General features: G+C 42.1%; 1 protein-coding gene across 1 annotated transcript in view; it reads left to right on the top strand.

The window, feature by feature from the left end:
- LOC134202857 (uncharacterized) overlaps nt 1-2434 on the top strand; it is a 76898-nt gene extending 74464 nt beyond the window's left edge. The window contains exon 5 of the mRNA XM_062677840.1: nt 1149-2434. Coding sequence (XP_062533824.1) covers nt 1149-1410 — 262 coding nt within the window. The 3' untranslated portion in view covers nt 1411-2434. The remainder of the gene's footprint in view (nt 1-1148) is intronic.
- Nucleotides 2435-17819: the final 15385 nt, after the last annotated feature.

Here is a 17819-nt window from a genome sequence, read left to right as displayed (position 1 = left end):
AACCGTAAAGATTTTTCTGAGGCTAAAAAAATTTATTCAAAACTGGAAAAGCTTCTCTGGCTGCTGGAAAAGCTTCTCCAGTAACTTGAATGCTTTTTCTGAAGCTGTAAAAGCTTCTCTGGAAACTGGAAAGCCTTGCCCGAAAACAGGAAAGCTGTTTTTGAAGCTGGAATAGCTCCTCTGCAAACTGGAAAAGCTTCTGTGGAAACCGGAAAGTTGTTTTCTGAAGCTGGAACCCCAGAGAATTTTCCAGCGAAACTGAGTAGGAAGAGCTTTTCCGGACGATTCGATCAGATTCTTTGGAACGCTGGCAAAACGGGTAAATTTGTTAGAACTTGCTCGAAAAGTTGCTTGAATTTGCACGAGAAATTCATTTAAATTTAAAAGAATGCCACAAAATTTCTCCCATAAGTGTTATGAGATACTTGTAGTTTTTCTTCGTTTTTCGATTTAGTCATAACAATTTTCATTCGAAGGATCGTTGAAGTTTTTTTTATTTCCTCCTATTTCCAAAGACAGGGGTACGTAAATGCATGCAAAAAGTAAGAATTGACGAGCTTTACTTTAGCCTTTCTAATGCGTTTCTCTTGTTATCTTTTAGAATGCAAAAGGATTGCTTAACCATCGGCAAAACAAACTTCCAAGAAGTCTGTATTTTTTTCCTTTTATCTCTCATCTTCATTACTGAATTATGATTGGTTTGTAAATTCTGTGTAGAAAATCATCTTCTACTTCTTTTGCAACCTTCAACCTTGACTTCGTCATGATACCATATTTAATTCTACCACTTGAAGTGGTGGAATCAAATGGAAGAACGCTCACTCGTCTTATTACAAGTGGAAGCATTCCACTAAACCACTCTAAATAATGTTCTATACTTCAATCTTGGTTTTTCAACAATATGAATGTACGTAATCCCAGGGAAGCTCATACCAGTGCAGTAGTATTATAAGTTTCGAATCGGCTGTGGAACTTTTTAACGACAAGAAAGATTTATGATGGAAAGCCTTTTCTCAATCAACCTAATCCTTTTGAAAGAATAAATTTCACCTACCGACAATCGTAGCTTTATGCCCATTTCCGTAGTGAGAACAAGCGCAAGAATTTTCTATTTCTCACACATTTCTTTCCGTTTTCCCACCCTCTAGCGCCCGTTACGGTTACGAAAACTGTGTCTTCACCAGTGCCAAGTACAAGTGCAAGCCCGAGTCGGCCGTCTTTCTGCGGAAGATTGCCAAACTGCTTTCCACGGATCGGCACTTTCTCAACTGTGATAAAATCGAAAGCGAGATCTGCTCGGGTGGTGGCCGGAGGATTCACACTTCGTCGGCGCAGCTGGTCACTTTGGAACTGGTGCTCGCTGCGATGGTGCCCCTGGCGACTGCTCAGCTGGTGACGGCATGGCGATAAAAGGGTGCGGTTGGAAGTGAGCCTGGTTTTCAAAGTGTGACGACGGATATAAATTCGCGATCGGTTTTGAGATGTTTTTGGTCTCGCTTAGGTAAGAGCTGATATAGGTTAATGTGATCGAAATGTATATTGGAAAGTATATTTAATTGATGTTGCTGATGCACGGACACGAATTGTGAAGAATAGAAAGTTCACATGCCAAATTCTATTGTGCCAAATGGGGAACGCCTATAAGAAAGTTTGTGTTTAGAATTAAGAATATTGACGGATTTTGTCTAGCTGCCTGTCAAATATTGGCGGAACTTTCGAAAGCCAGTAGAAATTTTTCGGATATTAAAACCCTGATTAGTTAGACAATTTAAGTTTTAACGAGTGATGAATAGACATGGAATAATACTAACTCGTCTTGTGACATTTGAAGCGTTCTACTAAAAAGCCCTCAATTCATTTTCTGTTGAACTTAACTTTGTGTTTTTCGTGAGTCTTATTTCACCTCCGGTGCTGAGCCACCCATTTCCAAGTTTTTTTTTTGTTTCCTCAACTTTATCATGTTGGATTGGAAGATTGTTTATAACCTTAATATTGATATTAACCATCAATTCGAAATTTGTAATGTGATCCTGAAGTTCTAAATATTTTTCTAATGCATTTAGTAACTTTATAATGCGTTTATTAACAAATAACTCATAGTAGATTCTGTAAGGGTGATGCCAAAGTCGTAGATAAACGGGCACAAATCCTGGCTGATAAATAATAACGTGTTTGACCGTATAATGCCTAAATTAGGATCTAGTTTCGAACATAATTTGATTGTTATTTATGATCCGCTAAATGCATTGTACAATAAAATCATCATGGTAGAAGTTAACTGTTAGTAATAGATGAACGAGCCGTTTTCGATTAAGGATATGGATTTGAGAAATAGTGTTTCACTGCTTAAGACCGAACAATATAAAGGAAAAAGTTCAAAGACCATTTTTATTCACTAGAAAAATGTTTGTCTCCGTCTGTCAATTTCTAAGGGATTGTTGATTTATTCATTTGTGAACCAATGCATAGAAAAGCATTTAATTGAAATTCCGAAGTAGAAATATATATTTCTATTAACTTTACCTTTGATTTACTTTATCTTCTGAAACATCCGAACTGAGTCCAATGATGGTTGAACACACGTAATTAATCGCATGTGAAAAAGCGTCTCTTGATGAAAATTTTCCAGCAGCTTAAACATTACAATTTCACGCCTGCGGTGCCAATTAATGGGTTCGATTGTATCATTCGATTCGCAGTAGGTACCGATGAATAGGGTTGGAAATCGTGGTGTCGATGGTGTGAACATGCTGATGACAGTTCATAATTAATGCTGCACTGAAATTGTACCCTTCTGAGGGTGATAAGGTCTCGGATGGGGCACGACCTTCAGCATTTCGATTCAATACACTGCACAGTGGGGAAAATGCGACTCAAAAAGGTACCTATTTATTGCGGCTACTTGCTGCGCCGGAATAATACCATTCCAAAAGGGAAAATCCACGACAAATCGAATGGTGCTATTTTCATTCGCCGGAAATTATGGGAAATGGTCGTTTTGCCCCATTTACCCCTAAAAATCATATTTTTTCTAAGACAGCTACAATTTAAAATCGATTGCGGCTAGCTATTTCTATGTTTTCTGATTATAATTAAGTAGAAAATACTAATGGCTTCTACTCCGGCCTTATACCATGACTGGAAGTGGCCCATTTACTCCTGGAATCATATTTTTCTATGACAGCTACAATTTAAAATCATATTCAGCTGACCATTTCTTTGTTTTTTATGCTAGTTTAGTAGAAAATACGAATGATATAAATTCCAGCCATGAAAAATGACTGGAAGTGGCTATTTTGCCCCATTTACCCACGAAAATCGATTTTTTTCTATGACAGCTACAATTTCGACTAACGATTTATATGTTTTCTGATGTGATTTTGTAGAAAAACAGTGTAAACTATTCCGACCTTATACCATGACTGGAAGTGGCCGTTTTGCCCCATTTACCCCTGGAATTGTATTTTCTATGACAGCTACCATTTAAAATCAAATGCGGCTGACTATTTCTATGTTTTTTTATGCTAGTTTAGAGGAAAATATGAATGGTATAAATTTCGGCTTTGAAAAATGACTGGAAGTGGCCATTTTGCCCCATTTACCTTCGATTTTTTTCTGGAAGCTACAATTTAAAATTGATTGTGGCTTATTATTTCTATGTTTCCTGATGCTAATTCCGGCCTTGAATCATGACTGGAAGTGGCCGAGTAGAATCTATTCCGACCTTATATCACGAGTGGAAGTGGTCGTTTTGCCCCATTTACCCCCTGGAATCGTATTTTTCTATGACAACTACAATTTGAAATTGATTTAAACTAACGATTTCGTTGTTTTCTGATGCTAATTTAGTAGGAAATACAAATGGTATAAATTCCATTTTTTTATGACTGTTACAATTTTAAACCGATTATGGCTAATTATTTTTCTGTTTTCTGATGCTAATTTGAAAGAAAATACAATTGTTATATATTTCGGCCTTGAATCATGACTGGAAGTGGCCATTTACTTCTTAAAATCTATTGCGGCTAGCTAATTCTATGCTTCCTGATGCTTAAAGTAGCCTCACACCTCAGGAAGATTTTCCGCTCTTACTAGCTTACTAGCTTACTAGCTCTTACTAGCTTTACGTAGCTGTGCTAGAAAAAATGATTTTTAGAGGCAAATGGGGCAAAACGGCCACTTGCAGTCATGATCCAAGGCTAGAATATGTAACAATAGTATTTTCTTACAAATTAGCATTAGAAAACATAGAAATACCTAGCCGCAATTGATTTTAAATCGTGGCGGTCAAACAAAAATTTTAAAGTGTGGCATATTGGCCATTTTTAGTCACGATTCCAGCTTTATAATTCCTACTGAATTTGCATTAAGAATCATTAAAATAATTAGCCAAAATCGATTTTAAGTCTTAGGGATCATATGATAAATTGACTTTTAGAGGTAAAGGGGGCAAAACAGCCATTGCTTGTGACAGTCCAAGGCCGGATTATATACAATTTTAAACATTCGTTTTTTCTACTAAATACGCATCAGAAAACACAGAAATCGTTAGCCGAAATTGATTTTAAATTGAAGCTGTCATAGAATGGGTGAATGGGGCAAAACGGCCACTTCCAATTATGATCCAAGGCCGGAATTTATACCATTCATATTTTCTACTAAATTAACATCAGAAAACATGGAAATAGTCAGCCGCAATTCATTTTAAATTGTAGCTTTCATAGAAAAATACGATTTCAGGGGTAACTGGGGCAAAACGGCAACTTCCAGTCATGGTATAAGGTTGGAATAGATATCCTTCGTATTTTCTACTGACTAAGCATCAGAAAACATAGAAATAGTTGGCGGAAATCGATTTTAAATTGTAGTTGTCATAGAAAAAATATGATTTTTAAGAGTAAATGGGGCAAAACGGCCAGTTCACATAATTTCCGGCGAATGAAAATAGCACCATTCGATTTGCCGTGGATTTTCCCTTTAGGAAAGGTATTTTTCCGGCGCAGCAAGTAGCCGCAATAAATAGGTACCTTTTTGGGTCGCATTTTCCCCACTGTGCACTGCTGGATGGTAAATACCCAATTAAAAGCTAACAACACGTAAGTATCTCGTTTCAAATGTTTGTGAATCATCCATTAATATTGAATTCCTCGAGCTTACTTATTTGCTCTGGCTCTACTAACCGTGCTGTGGTGTATTCATTATGTTAAGCTTTAATAACACTGGTCGACAGTAAAGTTGTATTCGCGATGCTCATGTGTTGCATTTGTAGTTCTCGACCATTGAAATCGACTGGTTATTGGTTTTTGTTAATTTATTGGGAAAACTCCGAGATTATTTGGTCACAAAGTAGGAAAGGGATCTTAGCTTGAACAGCGTTGTAGCCACTTGCATGTTGGCATGATCGCATGTTCCAATAAATTAAAATATTAAGTTATTAAGATAATTTAAGTTATTACGATATCTGAATGTCCCCATGAGTGTTTTTCAGGCAAAAATGGGCCTCCCAGGTGAGACGATAGGTAAGGACTATGAAAACTGATCAGTGGCATATAAGCATAAAAACATATGGAGACGCATGGTACATTTGTGCGATGATTCATCTTGTGACTAAACTTTTTATGCAAATTTCATCACATCCGTTTTATTGAATAAATGAACAAGTGTGCAAGTATTGTTCCCTAATTGCATGTAGGGAAGTACATGTTCGAATACTGTGATAAAGAAATCATTAGAACCACGATTTCGCGCAACTGGTTTCCACGCGTTTTCTAAGAGATTTGCACAATTGTCTTATCCACCTCATCTAGTTTCCTGTAGTTTGTTAATTTCTAGGGATCCTATTTTTTTGGTGGATTAGCTGAAGTACGGATGCTGTTATTTAAAATATAGAAAATTTTGATTAATTAAAATTGAATAAGCAAGCCCCAAAAGCCCTTGCGTATTATGTACAGTCCAAATTGGTTTCATGCAGATATTCTTCTTTATTTTTTCTGATGTTCAGATCATTTGCTCTATAAGGTCAACGTCGTCTGGTATCCAAACGTCTCTAGAGCTCTTTCGTAGTATTTGATTATAATTTATTCAGACTAAGGCCGAAGTGGCCTGTGCGGTGCATAAGATTCTTCTTTATTCGGCTCGGTCCATGGCTACACGTCACCAACCACGCAGTCTTCGGAGGGTCCGCAAGTCATCTTCCACCTGATCGATCCACCCTACCCGCTGCGCACCTCGTCGTTTTGTGCCCGTCGGACCGGCTACATGCCGGCCCACCGCAGTGGTCCGATTTTTACGGTGTGAACGATGGATGGTTCTCCCAGCAGCTCATGCAAAGCGTAGTTCATTTGTCTCCTCCACGTACCGTCCACCATCTGTACTCTACCATAGATGATACGCAGTACTTTCCTTCCGAAAACTCCAACTGCGCGTTGATCCTTCCAGGTCTCGTATCCGTAGAGGACTACCTACTAATGAGCGTTTTGTAGATTGTCAGTTTGGTACGGTGGCGTCATGCGGAGTCCACAGTACGTACGATTTGCAGCCACTATGCCACTATGTCTTCGAATTTCTCTGCTGGTATCATTTTCGGCAGTCACCAGTGAGCCCAAAAACACAAATTCTTTTACCACCTCGGTTTCGTCACTACCGATGCAAACTTGCGGTGGGTACTTCGTCTTCGACGTGTTGATGACTAGTCCGATCCGTTGGCTTCCCTCTTCAGTCTGATGTAGGCTTCCTCCATCCTCTCAAAGTTACGTGCCATAATATTTATGTCGTCGGTGAAGCCAAATAGCTGGACGGACTTATTGAAAATTGTACCACTCGTGTTAATCCCTGCTCTTCGTATTACCCCTTCCAAAGCGATGTTCAATAGCAGACACGAAAGACCATCACATTGCTATAACCCATTGCGCGTTTCGAAGGGACTCGAGAATGCCTATGAAACTCGAAATACGAACATCACCCGATCCATCGTCCCTTTGATCAACCGAGTCAGTTTATCCGGAAATCTGTTTTCGTGCATTAGCTGCCATAGCTGGTCCCGATCGATTGCATAATATGCGGCTTTGAGGTTGATGAATAGATGGTGCATGGGCAGTGCACAAAGTTTTCATTAATTTAATACTGAAGAGATTAATTATGATAGATTGTAAATCGGAAGAAAATTGTCAAAGTTATGACGGCATTTCTGCAGTACTTGGCGAATGGCGAGCATATAACTTATAACTCCTTTGTACGGTTCCTTAGCTCCAAACGTGAGTTAAGAAACTCCCAGGGTCGTTTCAGGCGATTTACTCAATCAGTTAGAGAAAACTTTCCAGCAAAACAAACAGCATAATCATGAATGAATGACGAAAGAGGTTCATCCACCAGGGGTGAAACCAATTAGCATTACCAACTTCACCTTTTCGAACCTCGGAAATATTTCAGCAAGTGAGGGTTGGGAAATTCTACCTTTTTCCGGGAATTTACACCGAAACGAGGATGATATGCAACAAAATGAAGGAAACTTTAGCAAACTTGATACTCAATCAAATAGTGAAAACAGTGTTATGAACTAGAATACAATTTTGTACACATATAGAATTTATTCACCTTTTAGTGCCTAATTTGATTGCTAGTTCCGTGATCACGACTCCTAACCTACTTTCTCTACGACCTCTTCTGACCTATTTAGCATGCTATTTATCAAAAACAAAACCAGCGCGACTTACGGTTGTTGATGGGGTGTGGGCTGACTCACGATGATAGGGAACCACTGCATGGAATGGGATGGTAATTGTACTCGCTCGTCAGCGGTTTGCGGGTTGGCGAATCTGTTACGGTTCCTGTAATGTCCGGAAGACGTCCGGTCAGCGACGGGCCAGTGGATGGTTCAACAATGGCAAATTCAACAGGGGCTTTGTTGTTTTTCAGCCGGTCAATTTCCTCCTGGATTTCCTGGAGATCCGGAGCCGGTGAAATTAAGTCCTGCGCGCGTTCTCTCAGGTTCATACCGCCATCTTCGTCTGACACATTGCCATTCAGGTGTTTTTTTTTATAGTGCTGCCGCCACCTTTGTATCACCTCACGCTTGTTCGTAAGAAGTAAGAAGAAAGTTCGTAAGAATGTCCTTACACATATCAGGCTGTGGCACGTGGCCCTTACGTGAACGGTTCTACTTCTCATAGTACTTTAGTGTGTTATTAGCGCGGTACAGTTGCTCTGTCTCTTCATGATCTCGATCTTCCTGCTGGTGCTTTTTCCTCCAGAATTTCGAGTTTTGTCTGTTCCGCGCTCGTTTATATCGTGCCTCGTTCGCTCTCATTCGGTGTTGCAGCAATCTCGCCCATGCTGCATTCTTCTCTTCTACTAACTGCTTACATTCACCATCATACCAGTCGTTTCTCTGATCCGGGGGCACCGTGCCAAGTGCAGCGGTTGTGGTGCTACCAATCGAATATTTCTCCAGCCATCTTCAAGAGACGCTGCGCTTAGCTGCCGTTCCGTTGGGAGTGCCAGTTCCAGCTACTGCGCGTAGACTTGGGCTAGTCTACCGTCTTTTAGCCGCCCAATGTTAAGCCGCGGCGTTCGACTACGACGCGTGTTGTACACCGTCGATAGTTTTGAGCGTAGGCATACTGTAAGGATGTAGTGGTCGGATTCAATATTCGCACTGTGGTAAGTGCGTACGTTCGTGATGTCGGAGAAGAATTTACCGTCGATTAGAACGTGGTCGATTTGGTTTTCCGTTTCTTGGTTAGGTGATCTCCATGTGGCCTTGTGGATATTTTTGCGGGGAAAGAAGGTGCCTCGGACTACAGTTTCGCGGGAGGCTGCGAGTTTATGCATCGTTGGCTGTTATTCTTCGATACGGTTTGCAGACTATCCGGTCCGATGACCGGTCTATACATTTCCTCCCTTCTTACCTGAGCGTTCATGTCGTCGATGACTATTTTGACGTCCCGCAGTGGGTATCCATCGTATGTCTGCTCCAGCTGTGCGTAGAACGCTTCTTACTCGTCGTCAGGTCTCCATTCGTGTGGGCTGTGCACGTTGATGATGCTGTAGTTGAAGAATCGGTTTTTTATCCTCAGCTTGTACATTAGAGTGATTCAAATTTTGACTTTTTCGCGCCCCTGTGCTTAAACGATTGTTTTTGCCGATTTAATAGTCCTCCCAAAATTTCAGCTGATTTGGATGTAATTTGATTGTGCACAAGCCATTTGAAGGTTATATAAAAATTACTATGAGAATTGCCACTTATGTAAAGGATCGTTTCGTGAAGCAGCCCAGAATCTATTTGAACATATTTAACCAATCGCTATCATAGAATAGATCCTAAGCTGAAGGTCAGTTGTTGTTGCGAAGCTATCTGACTTTTGTGAGCAAAATTATAAAGAAAACAGAAATGCTCATTATTGATATTGATGTTATTCTTTTACGTGTTAAATTGAATTTCCCACAATTCAGTATTTCCCTAATAACTTTTGTTGCCAGCATCAAATCGTTTAGCAACAACGACGATATTTTCCCTTGTTAAATTTCCTATGTTGCTAACGTATTCATATATTTTTGAAGCTTAATGGGCAATAATGGGGAACGGTTTTTCACAAAAGTTACGGTTTTCATAGTAATTTTCATATAAGCTTTAAACTGCTTGTGCTCAGTCAAATTACATCCAAATTAGCTAAAAATTTAGGACGATTATTAAAATAGCAAAAGCCATCGTTTAAGCATAGGGGAGCAAAAAAGTCAAAATTTGAATCACTCTATTGTACATCCTTGCGTTGATTGGCTGCCACCCAATCACACGATGGCGCATCTTACCCAGCACTATGAAGCCGGCTCCCAGCTCGTTGGTGGTGCCACAGCTTTGGTAGAAGGTAGCCGCTCGATGCCCGCTTTTCCACACTTCTGTCCTGTCAAGCAGATTTCCTGCAACGCTACGAGTTGCGGGGATGTAATTCATCGTAGATTATCCTGTTGCAACCTGTAAAGCCTAGCGACTTGCAGTTCCATGTTCCAAGCTTCCAATCGTGATCCTTTATTCGTCGCCTAGGTCGTTGCCGATTGTATCGAGTCGTATTATCTTCTATGTCGTACGTGATGGTTGCTTTTAAAGGCGGCTTATTGGGCCTGCGCAAACCTCCTGTCTCGTCGGAAAGCCATCGTGTTAGGGCTGTTTAGCGCCCCACCTAACACCAGGACTTGGGCTTGTGCGCTTTGAGCGGCACTCGGTCGCTTTGGCGGAGCCTACTTGCGGATTCATGCAGCTTTTTATAGAGATTTAACAGGGCCCACTGTCAAACCCCACCATATGCTAGGCAGGCGCCACAACTCGCAGATGCCCTGGGGAGGGGCGGTCAAGACCTTGGATATAGTCTCTGCTGCCCCCATCATCACTAGATGGATACTAATCATTTTCGGTAATAAAATCTGAGTATATCACCAACATTGCGTTTTTCTAAATTCGGTGCTTTATTTCCACAGCAGCACAGGCGTAAAAATTAACACCCCTCGGCACAATATTTTGTAATGTCCAGAAACCAGAAAAGATGGCTTAGAAATTGGTGGAAAAACCTAAGCAAATCGGTTGAAAAACCACTGAGATATGTATAGCCATTTGAAAATTTGCTATACTCCAACGTGGGGAGAATCTTGTTCTTAGGATGTATTTCAACTTGTTTTAAACAGCTGTGTGGTCCTCAACACAAAATGAGCGTGAACAAAGCGTTTTATCATCACTTCTCGGTGGGGGCTGTCTGTCCGAATGTGTTTTTTCGCATTTGATTGGCAAATTCAAACGTGAGCAAAAGAATTTAGAATGTTACTTGAATCAATCCTTTTTCAAGGGATAATTTACTTTATCACACATATTTATCCAAATTTATTTCAACTGTCCACACAAAACTTTCCCTACTCACGGAACCTTTCCCCCAGCGATAAGCAAGAAAATGTAATCAGATTGCTGCAAAAGTTACTGACAGTAAATCCCCTTAATCCTCCAAAGCTACCAGAGTAGATAAAATATTGCAAAAAAAAGTTTTGTTTTTAATTTACCCCGACTGCAATCGTAAAAAAAAGGCGCTAGGTATGAATTATTTCATCTGGAAGTTCGTTGTTGTACATTTTCATTTAACTTTCTATTCAACCGTCGGAGCGGCATTGCAAAACGAATTGGTTTCGGATACCGGATGGTCCCATTTACATATTAAATCCGGGATGCCCATTCTTTTCTGGTGGAACGCGAAAATGGGAGAATAAAAGTTGTGCTATTCAGGTTCGACACATAATCGACCCATTGCACCTTACTTTAAAATTAAACAAAAGTTGCAGTAGTCGGAAATAAATTGGATGAAAGATTCACATATTTTTGATACTATGATATTACATATTTTCGTTACATACATTTCGTTTGCCGTTTTGTTACATAATTCGCTGGGCTGGATAACCAATCCAGGGATGGCGATTCCTGGTCCAATCTAGGATATTTTCGTTTTTCTGTAAATTATAAACTGTAAAAATGCTAAAAGAAAATTAAGTTGAAAAGCAGGTCAAGTCCCAGTTGGAATGTAGAGCTATTTGAAGCAGAATTCAAATGATGTACCATTTGAATTAGAAGCCGAGGCCGTACACTAATAAAATAACGCATGGATTTTTTTCCTCCCCCTCTCAAATGCAATAAATTTCTAATTTTTAATTAATATATAATAATAATAATAATAATAAACACCATTACTGGCCTCTTTGCCTTAAACAACCGTAGAACATACTTTTGTAGTGTTTCCATGATCCTCCTACCTTTCCCAAATCATAGTCACAGTTTTGTTCCGGTAAGCTGAAAGCTGTTTTTTCTCCGTTCTTGTAGCTATCGAACGTTCCGCCGCCGGTACCCTTAGCATTGGTAAGACTATACAATGTAGACCATCCCACAACTAAGTATGGAGGTAAGTAATTTATGACTATGATTCTGGTGAATGCCGGGATAAGGATGGGAGCATCTTGACGGATGAACGTGTGGTGATCGAAAGGTGGAAGCAGCACTACGAGGAACATCTGAATGGCACTGAGAGTACAGGCGGTGAAAGTCGAGGCAGCGGAGGAGATGACTACGTCAGTTCTGCGGACGATGGAAGCCAACCAACCCCCACCTTGAGGGAAGTTAAGGATGCCATTCAACAGCTAAAGACCAATAAAGCAGCTGGTAAGGATGGTATCGGAGCTGAGCTCATCAAGATGGGCCCGGAAAAGCTGGCCACTTGCCTGCACAAACTGGTAGTCAGAATCTGGGAAACCGAACAGCTACCGGAGGAGTGGAAGGAAGGGGTTATATGCCCCATCTACAAGAAAGGCGACACACTGGAGTGCGAGAACTTTCGAGCGATCACCATCCTTAATGCCGCCTACAAAGTGATATCCCAGATCATCTTCCGTCGTCTGTCACCATTAGTGAACGAGTTCGTGGGAAGTTATCAAGCCGGCTTCGTTGACGGCCGCTCGACAACGGACCAGATCTTTACTGTACGGCAAATCCTTCAAAATGCCGTGAATACCAGGTCCCAACGCACCATCTGTTCGTTGATTTCAAGGCGGCATACGACAGTATAGACCGCGTAGAGCTATGGAAAATTATGGACGAGAACAGCTTCCTGGGAAGCTTACCAGACTGATCAAAGCAACGCGGTGGATGGTGTGCAAAACTGTGTGAAGATTTCGGGCGAACACTCCAGTTCGTTCGAATCGCGCCGGGGACTAAAGACAAGGTGATGGACTTTCGTGCCTGTTGTTCAACATTGCGCTAGAAGGTGTCATGCGGAGAGCCGGGTGTAACAGCCGGGGTACGATTTTCAACAGGTCCAGTCAATTTATTTGCTTCGCGGGTGACATGGACATTGTCGGCCGAACATTTGCAAAGGTGGCAGAACTGTACACCCGCCTGAAACGTGAAGCAACAAAAGTTGGACTGGTGGTGAATGCGTCAAAGACAAAGTACATGCTTGTGGGTGGAACCGAGCGCGACAGGGCCCGCTTGGGAAGCAGTGTTACGATAGACGGGGATACCTTCGAGGTGGTCGAGGAATTCGTCTACCTCGGATCCTTACTAACGGCTGACAACAACGTTAGTCGTGAAATACGAAGGCGCATCATCTGTGGAAGTCGGGCCTACTACGGGCTCCAGAAGAAACTGCGGTCGAAAAAGATTCGCCACCGCACCAAATGTGTCATGTACAAGACGCTTATAAGACCGGTTGTCCTCTACGGACATGAAACATGGACAATGCTCGAGGAGGACTTGCAAGCACTCGGAGTATTCGAGAGACGGGTGCTTAGGACCATCTTTGGCGGTGTGCAAGAAGACGGTGTGTGGCGGCGAAGAATGAACCATGAGCTCGCTCAACTCTACGGCGAACCCAGTATCCAGAAGGTAGCTAAAGCCGGAAGGGTACGATGGGCAGGACATGTTGCAAGAATGCCGGACAGCAACCCTGCAATGGTGTTCGCTTCCGATCCGGCAGGTACGAGACGGCGTGGAGCGCAGCGAGCGAGATGGGCAGACCAGGTGCAAAACGACTTGGCGAGCGTGGGGCGTATCCGAGGATGGAGAGATGCGGCCTCGAACCGTGCATTGTGGCGTCAAATTGTTGATTCAGTGTTATCTGTTTAGATGTTAACTAAATAAATGAAATGAACTGTGACAATGTTCGGACTTCGGATAACAACTTAACTCTCTGAACTGTGATTTTAGAATGAATTTTATTATGCAGAATTCTTATGCGGTAACCTAACGATAGACCGAAATGTGTTAGCAAAACAGAATGTATGAAAAGGAAAATGAGCCGCTTACAATATTTTGGAAACATCTGGTTGTAGTTAAAACATAGAGACGGAAAAGGTTTTTGTTGCTGACCGTGTTATTTTGAGGGTCGTGTTTTGTTGGATTGGAATTTGGGTTACAGTGTCATGGAGTGTTTAATTTATGACTAACAATAAATTGTAATGAGTGAAGGACAATTTGGTACATGTTTCGTGTTGGGTGGTTTCATGCATTTAAGGATGAGATCATATTACTACAGAGCGTTTTTGGCAAACCCCTTTTTCAATCGAATAGATAGCCTTGAATCGGTCAATTCGATTTGGCATTTGCCGGAACTTTTGCGATAGAGGCAAGTATTCTCAGACTATGACAATGGCAACGAATCGATTGGATTTATTTATTTTTATTTCGTATACATGATAATATGGGACATTTATCCATAATGTGGTAGTAGGCTGGACGATAAACATTTTAATAGCGTTGAATTTTGCATAGCCTGTTACCCCCATACACTTTATTGCAAATTGCATGCACAAAGGATTAAAACTTTGTCTTCTCTAACTTGGTCGATTGTTTTGCCGAACGCTTTTTGTGCATCGAAGTTGTCCAAGCCGTTCGACTACGACACAACACGAAGAACGCCCAAGGCCGGTCTCCCTCTGAATTTCAATTGGTCATCCACCGACAGAGTCTTATCTTCCGGTCTGTTTCTCCAATTATTTCAATATACACTGCATTGCGATGCGAAGCGTACCATATTGATCTTCAATAAAACATTTTAAGCCATCCTCGATTCATTAAGATGTATAGTACAGCTCATTTGAAATATAAAATAATGGTAGAAGACTGCATTGTGTTTTAGGTGGAGGTATAAAAATTGAATAATAATAAACACCATTACTGGCCTCCTTGCCTTAAACAACCGTAGAACACACTTTTGTAGTGTTTCCATGATCCTCCTACCTTTCCCAAATCATAGTCACAGTTTTGTTCCGGTAAACTGAAAGCTGTTTTTCTCTGTTCTTGTAGCTATCGGACGCTCCGCCGCCGGTACCCTTAGCATCAATTGGTAAGACAGGGTAAGACTATACAATGTACACCATCCCACAACTAAGTATGGAGGTAAGTAATTTATGACTATGATTCTGATGAAAGTTGAAAGCTGTATTCGCCTGCATCATAGTTAGATATGTGATCGCTATCTCCCCAGCTACCAATCGATTATTTGACCCAGTTCGGTTATTAGGATAGCACATCATGCGTTTTGCTTTTCCATTGAAACTTTCATCATAAGTACGCACTAAGCGGATTACGAAGCACACAATCACAAATTGATTAATTTTCGGAAGTTTATTTAGGACCTTTGTGTAGAAGTTTTCCGCACCTCCCCATACAGCGGAAATCAACTTTTCCTTTCGTTCGAATCAGATGTCAATCACGTTTTGCTGTCGAAATATTGGGCGACTCGAATGCCATCCACAGCCCCGCAGACAAGGAAATGTAATCACTTTAGAAGTACATCAAGGAACTTATAATTAGGATGATCCCACTAGCTGTCATCAGAGATGTAAACTCATCAATAATTTCCAATGTTTTCTGCGTCATTGTCATTGTTAAGTTTATAACAGCGCACCCACGTTCTAGGGCGTGCTTAGGATACAAAGTAAAATACAAAACCAAACTTAATGCATGCATCAATGTACCATTTTCTGAATAACTTTCAACCACAATAGTGATCAACTAGACTTGCTTCCTGTCGAATGAAATTTGTAGCGAGAAAATCAGAAGTTGTCCAATGGTTTTCTCAGCTTTGTAACATACGTGCGCGCACATACAAGCACACGTAAGGTGGTAAGGCCACCTGGAAAGCCGGCAATGCGCTGGCACAATACCATGGTGTTCTTCTAAAAAAGCGAGTCACGATGTTCGATGCTGCAAGGACACGCAGCTAACCTCGAGGGTGCGTCATGCACTGGCCCCCCTTTGAAGCATTACTTTCTGGTTGTACCGAAGGGACGATGGGCTTGGTGGCAATGGAAACGGTTTAGCTGGTCGGGGATGCAGTCCTGCCTCCCTCATTGGAGGTGGCCCCTAACCCAGCACTTCCTGGTCAACCCAGGATGTCTGTTGAGCAGATTCCCCCTCCATTGTTTAGGAAGAAAAAAAAAATACAAGCACACGTAACACCCGCACACAGGGACCGAATGTATGGAGCACACAAGTAAGCTTGCATAGTCGGTAGTGATAAAATCAATAAAGTCTTGCTAGGCCTGACAGGAGTGGCGAGGCAGATACCTCTGCGGCACCTCAGAATTAGAGGACACGAAAGTCTTGCTACACAGCTAAAAAAAATTATGTATATTTACGATTATTTTAATGCACATATTTAGAGCATGAAAATAAACGCAAAAATAAACGAGCACGCTGTAATTTAAAATAGAAATCATTTCGAAATTACACGATCGTGTAAAAATAAAGCAGATTTCATTGAAATTAAAATGAAAATAAATTTAAATTTACATTACGGTTTAGATTACATCAAATATAATTTATGTTTACATTAGACATTGTTTTACATGTCGTTTAAATTTCATTAATTTTTTCTGTGTATGTCTGGCAGCACTGTGGGGGGTGGTGGGGTGTTTCATAAATAGGAAACATGTAAGACTGATGGTGCCACTCTGTTGCAGGACGGAGTGACCTGATTGAGGACTATATGGTCTTTTTTTTATAGAGGGATGAAGGCAAATCAGACACCTGAAATAATCACTCAGGGAGTGGGGTTGGCGCGGAAGGCATTAGACCAGCCCGCCGGACCCACTAAACCCACCCAAACAACAAAAGGTTGCTTGAGTTACCCTCTCTACTAATTCCCCAGGTTCCCCAGGAACTGCCTCCCAGCATTACTTCTGGGGGATAGGCAGTACTTAATGTACTCCCTCATTCACGCTCACACTCATCCTATGAGTCTTACTTGGGTGCTCTCTCTAACACACCCTCTGACACACCCTGACACTCTTTCTGACGCACCATATGAGCCTTCCTATCCGGACACGGTTGTTTCCGCCAATATCTGCACCGATGTGGCCATGCGTCATCGCCATTCTGCCCGGCGTGTATCAACGTAGAGGAGACTCCAGAGCACGTGTTATTCGATTGTCCGAGGTTTTCGGAAGCACGTAGAGGAATGCCTGCCCTAAGGGCGAACAACATCGCAGAACGAATGTGTCACGATGAAGATACTTGGAATGTGGTAAGCAGAGTCGTGAGGTAAATATTGTCAGAGCTTCAGCGTAGATGGAGAAGGGACCAGCAAACAAGCGTCGGCTCGGAGGAAAATCCAGCATAGTGGCCTCGGGTCGTCGGGCGCCGGTGAACCGGAAGTCTTCTGCCAACCGGAATCGTCGGACCGACTTCGGCACTCGATCAGTCAACCTGCTGAAGAAAGCAGAAAGAAGAAGGAAGTGCTTCGGGTATGTAGGGCTCCGCCAGTGCGGACGTCATCCACCACCGGAACTGTCGGACCACCTCTGCAACCCGAAGACGAAGTCGGCGCAATGCGCGAAAGCGTCCCCTGCGATAGCCGCCGGTAGTCGGGGCACCATCAGTGCCGAAGTTTCCTTCACCGGAACTGGTGGACCACCCTCGACGCCGGGGGAAGTCAGGAGGATTCGAGTGAGGAAGTTTGTGGCACGACCGCCGAGGTATCGAGACAACGTAGCAGTGGATCTCAGCAAGCCAGTCGGCGAACTAGCCTAAGCTAGGGGCCGGAATTTTAGAAGAAGTGCATGAGCACAGCCCCCCCCCAAGTAGTCGCAGCATCCCGTGGTCCCGGAGGGATCGAGGCAAGGAGGATAAGGGACCCGGTTTATCCGGGAGGCACATTTTTAGCAGGTCGGGAGGAGCCCATCCCTGTTCGCCTTCGAGCATAGTGTGGATGCTAGAGGTGTCTGTCGCGCAGATTTTTGAAAGCCTTTAACCCTTGTAAAAAAAAAACCATATGAGCCTTACTTGGATGCTCACC

This window comes from Armigeres subalbatus, unplaced genomic scaffold, assembly GCF_024139115.2.
Source record: "Armigeres subalbatus isolate Guangzhou_Male unplaced genomic scaffold, GZ_Asu_2 Contig149, whole genome shotgun sequence".
NCBI lineage: Eukaryota > Metazoa > Arthropoda > Insecta > Diptera > Culicidae > Armigeres > Armigeres subalbatus.
The sequence above is the reverse complement of the archived record's forward strand: the minus strand, read 5'-3'. Positions and strand labels throughout refer to the sequence as shown.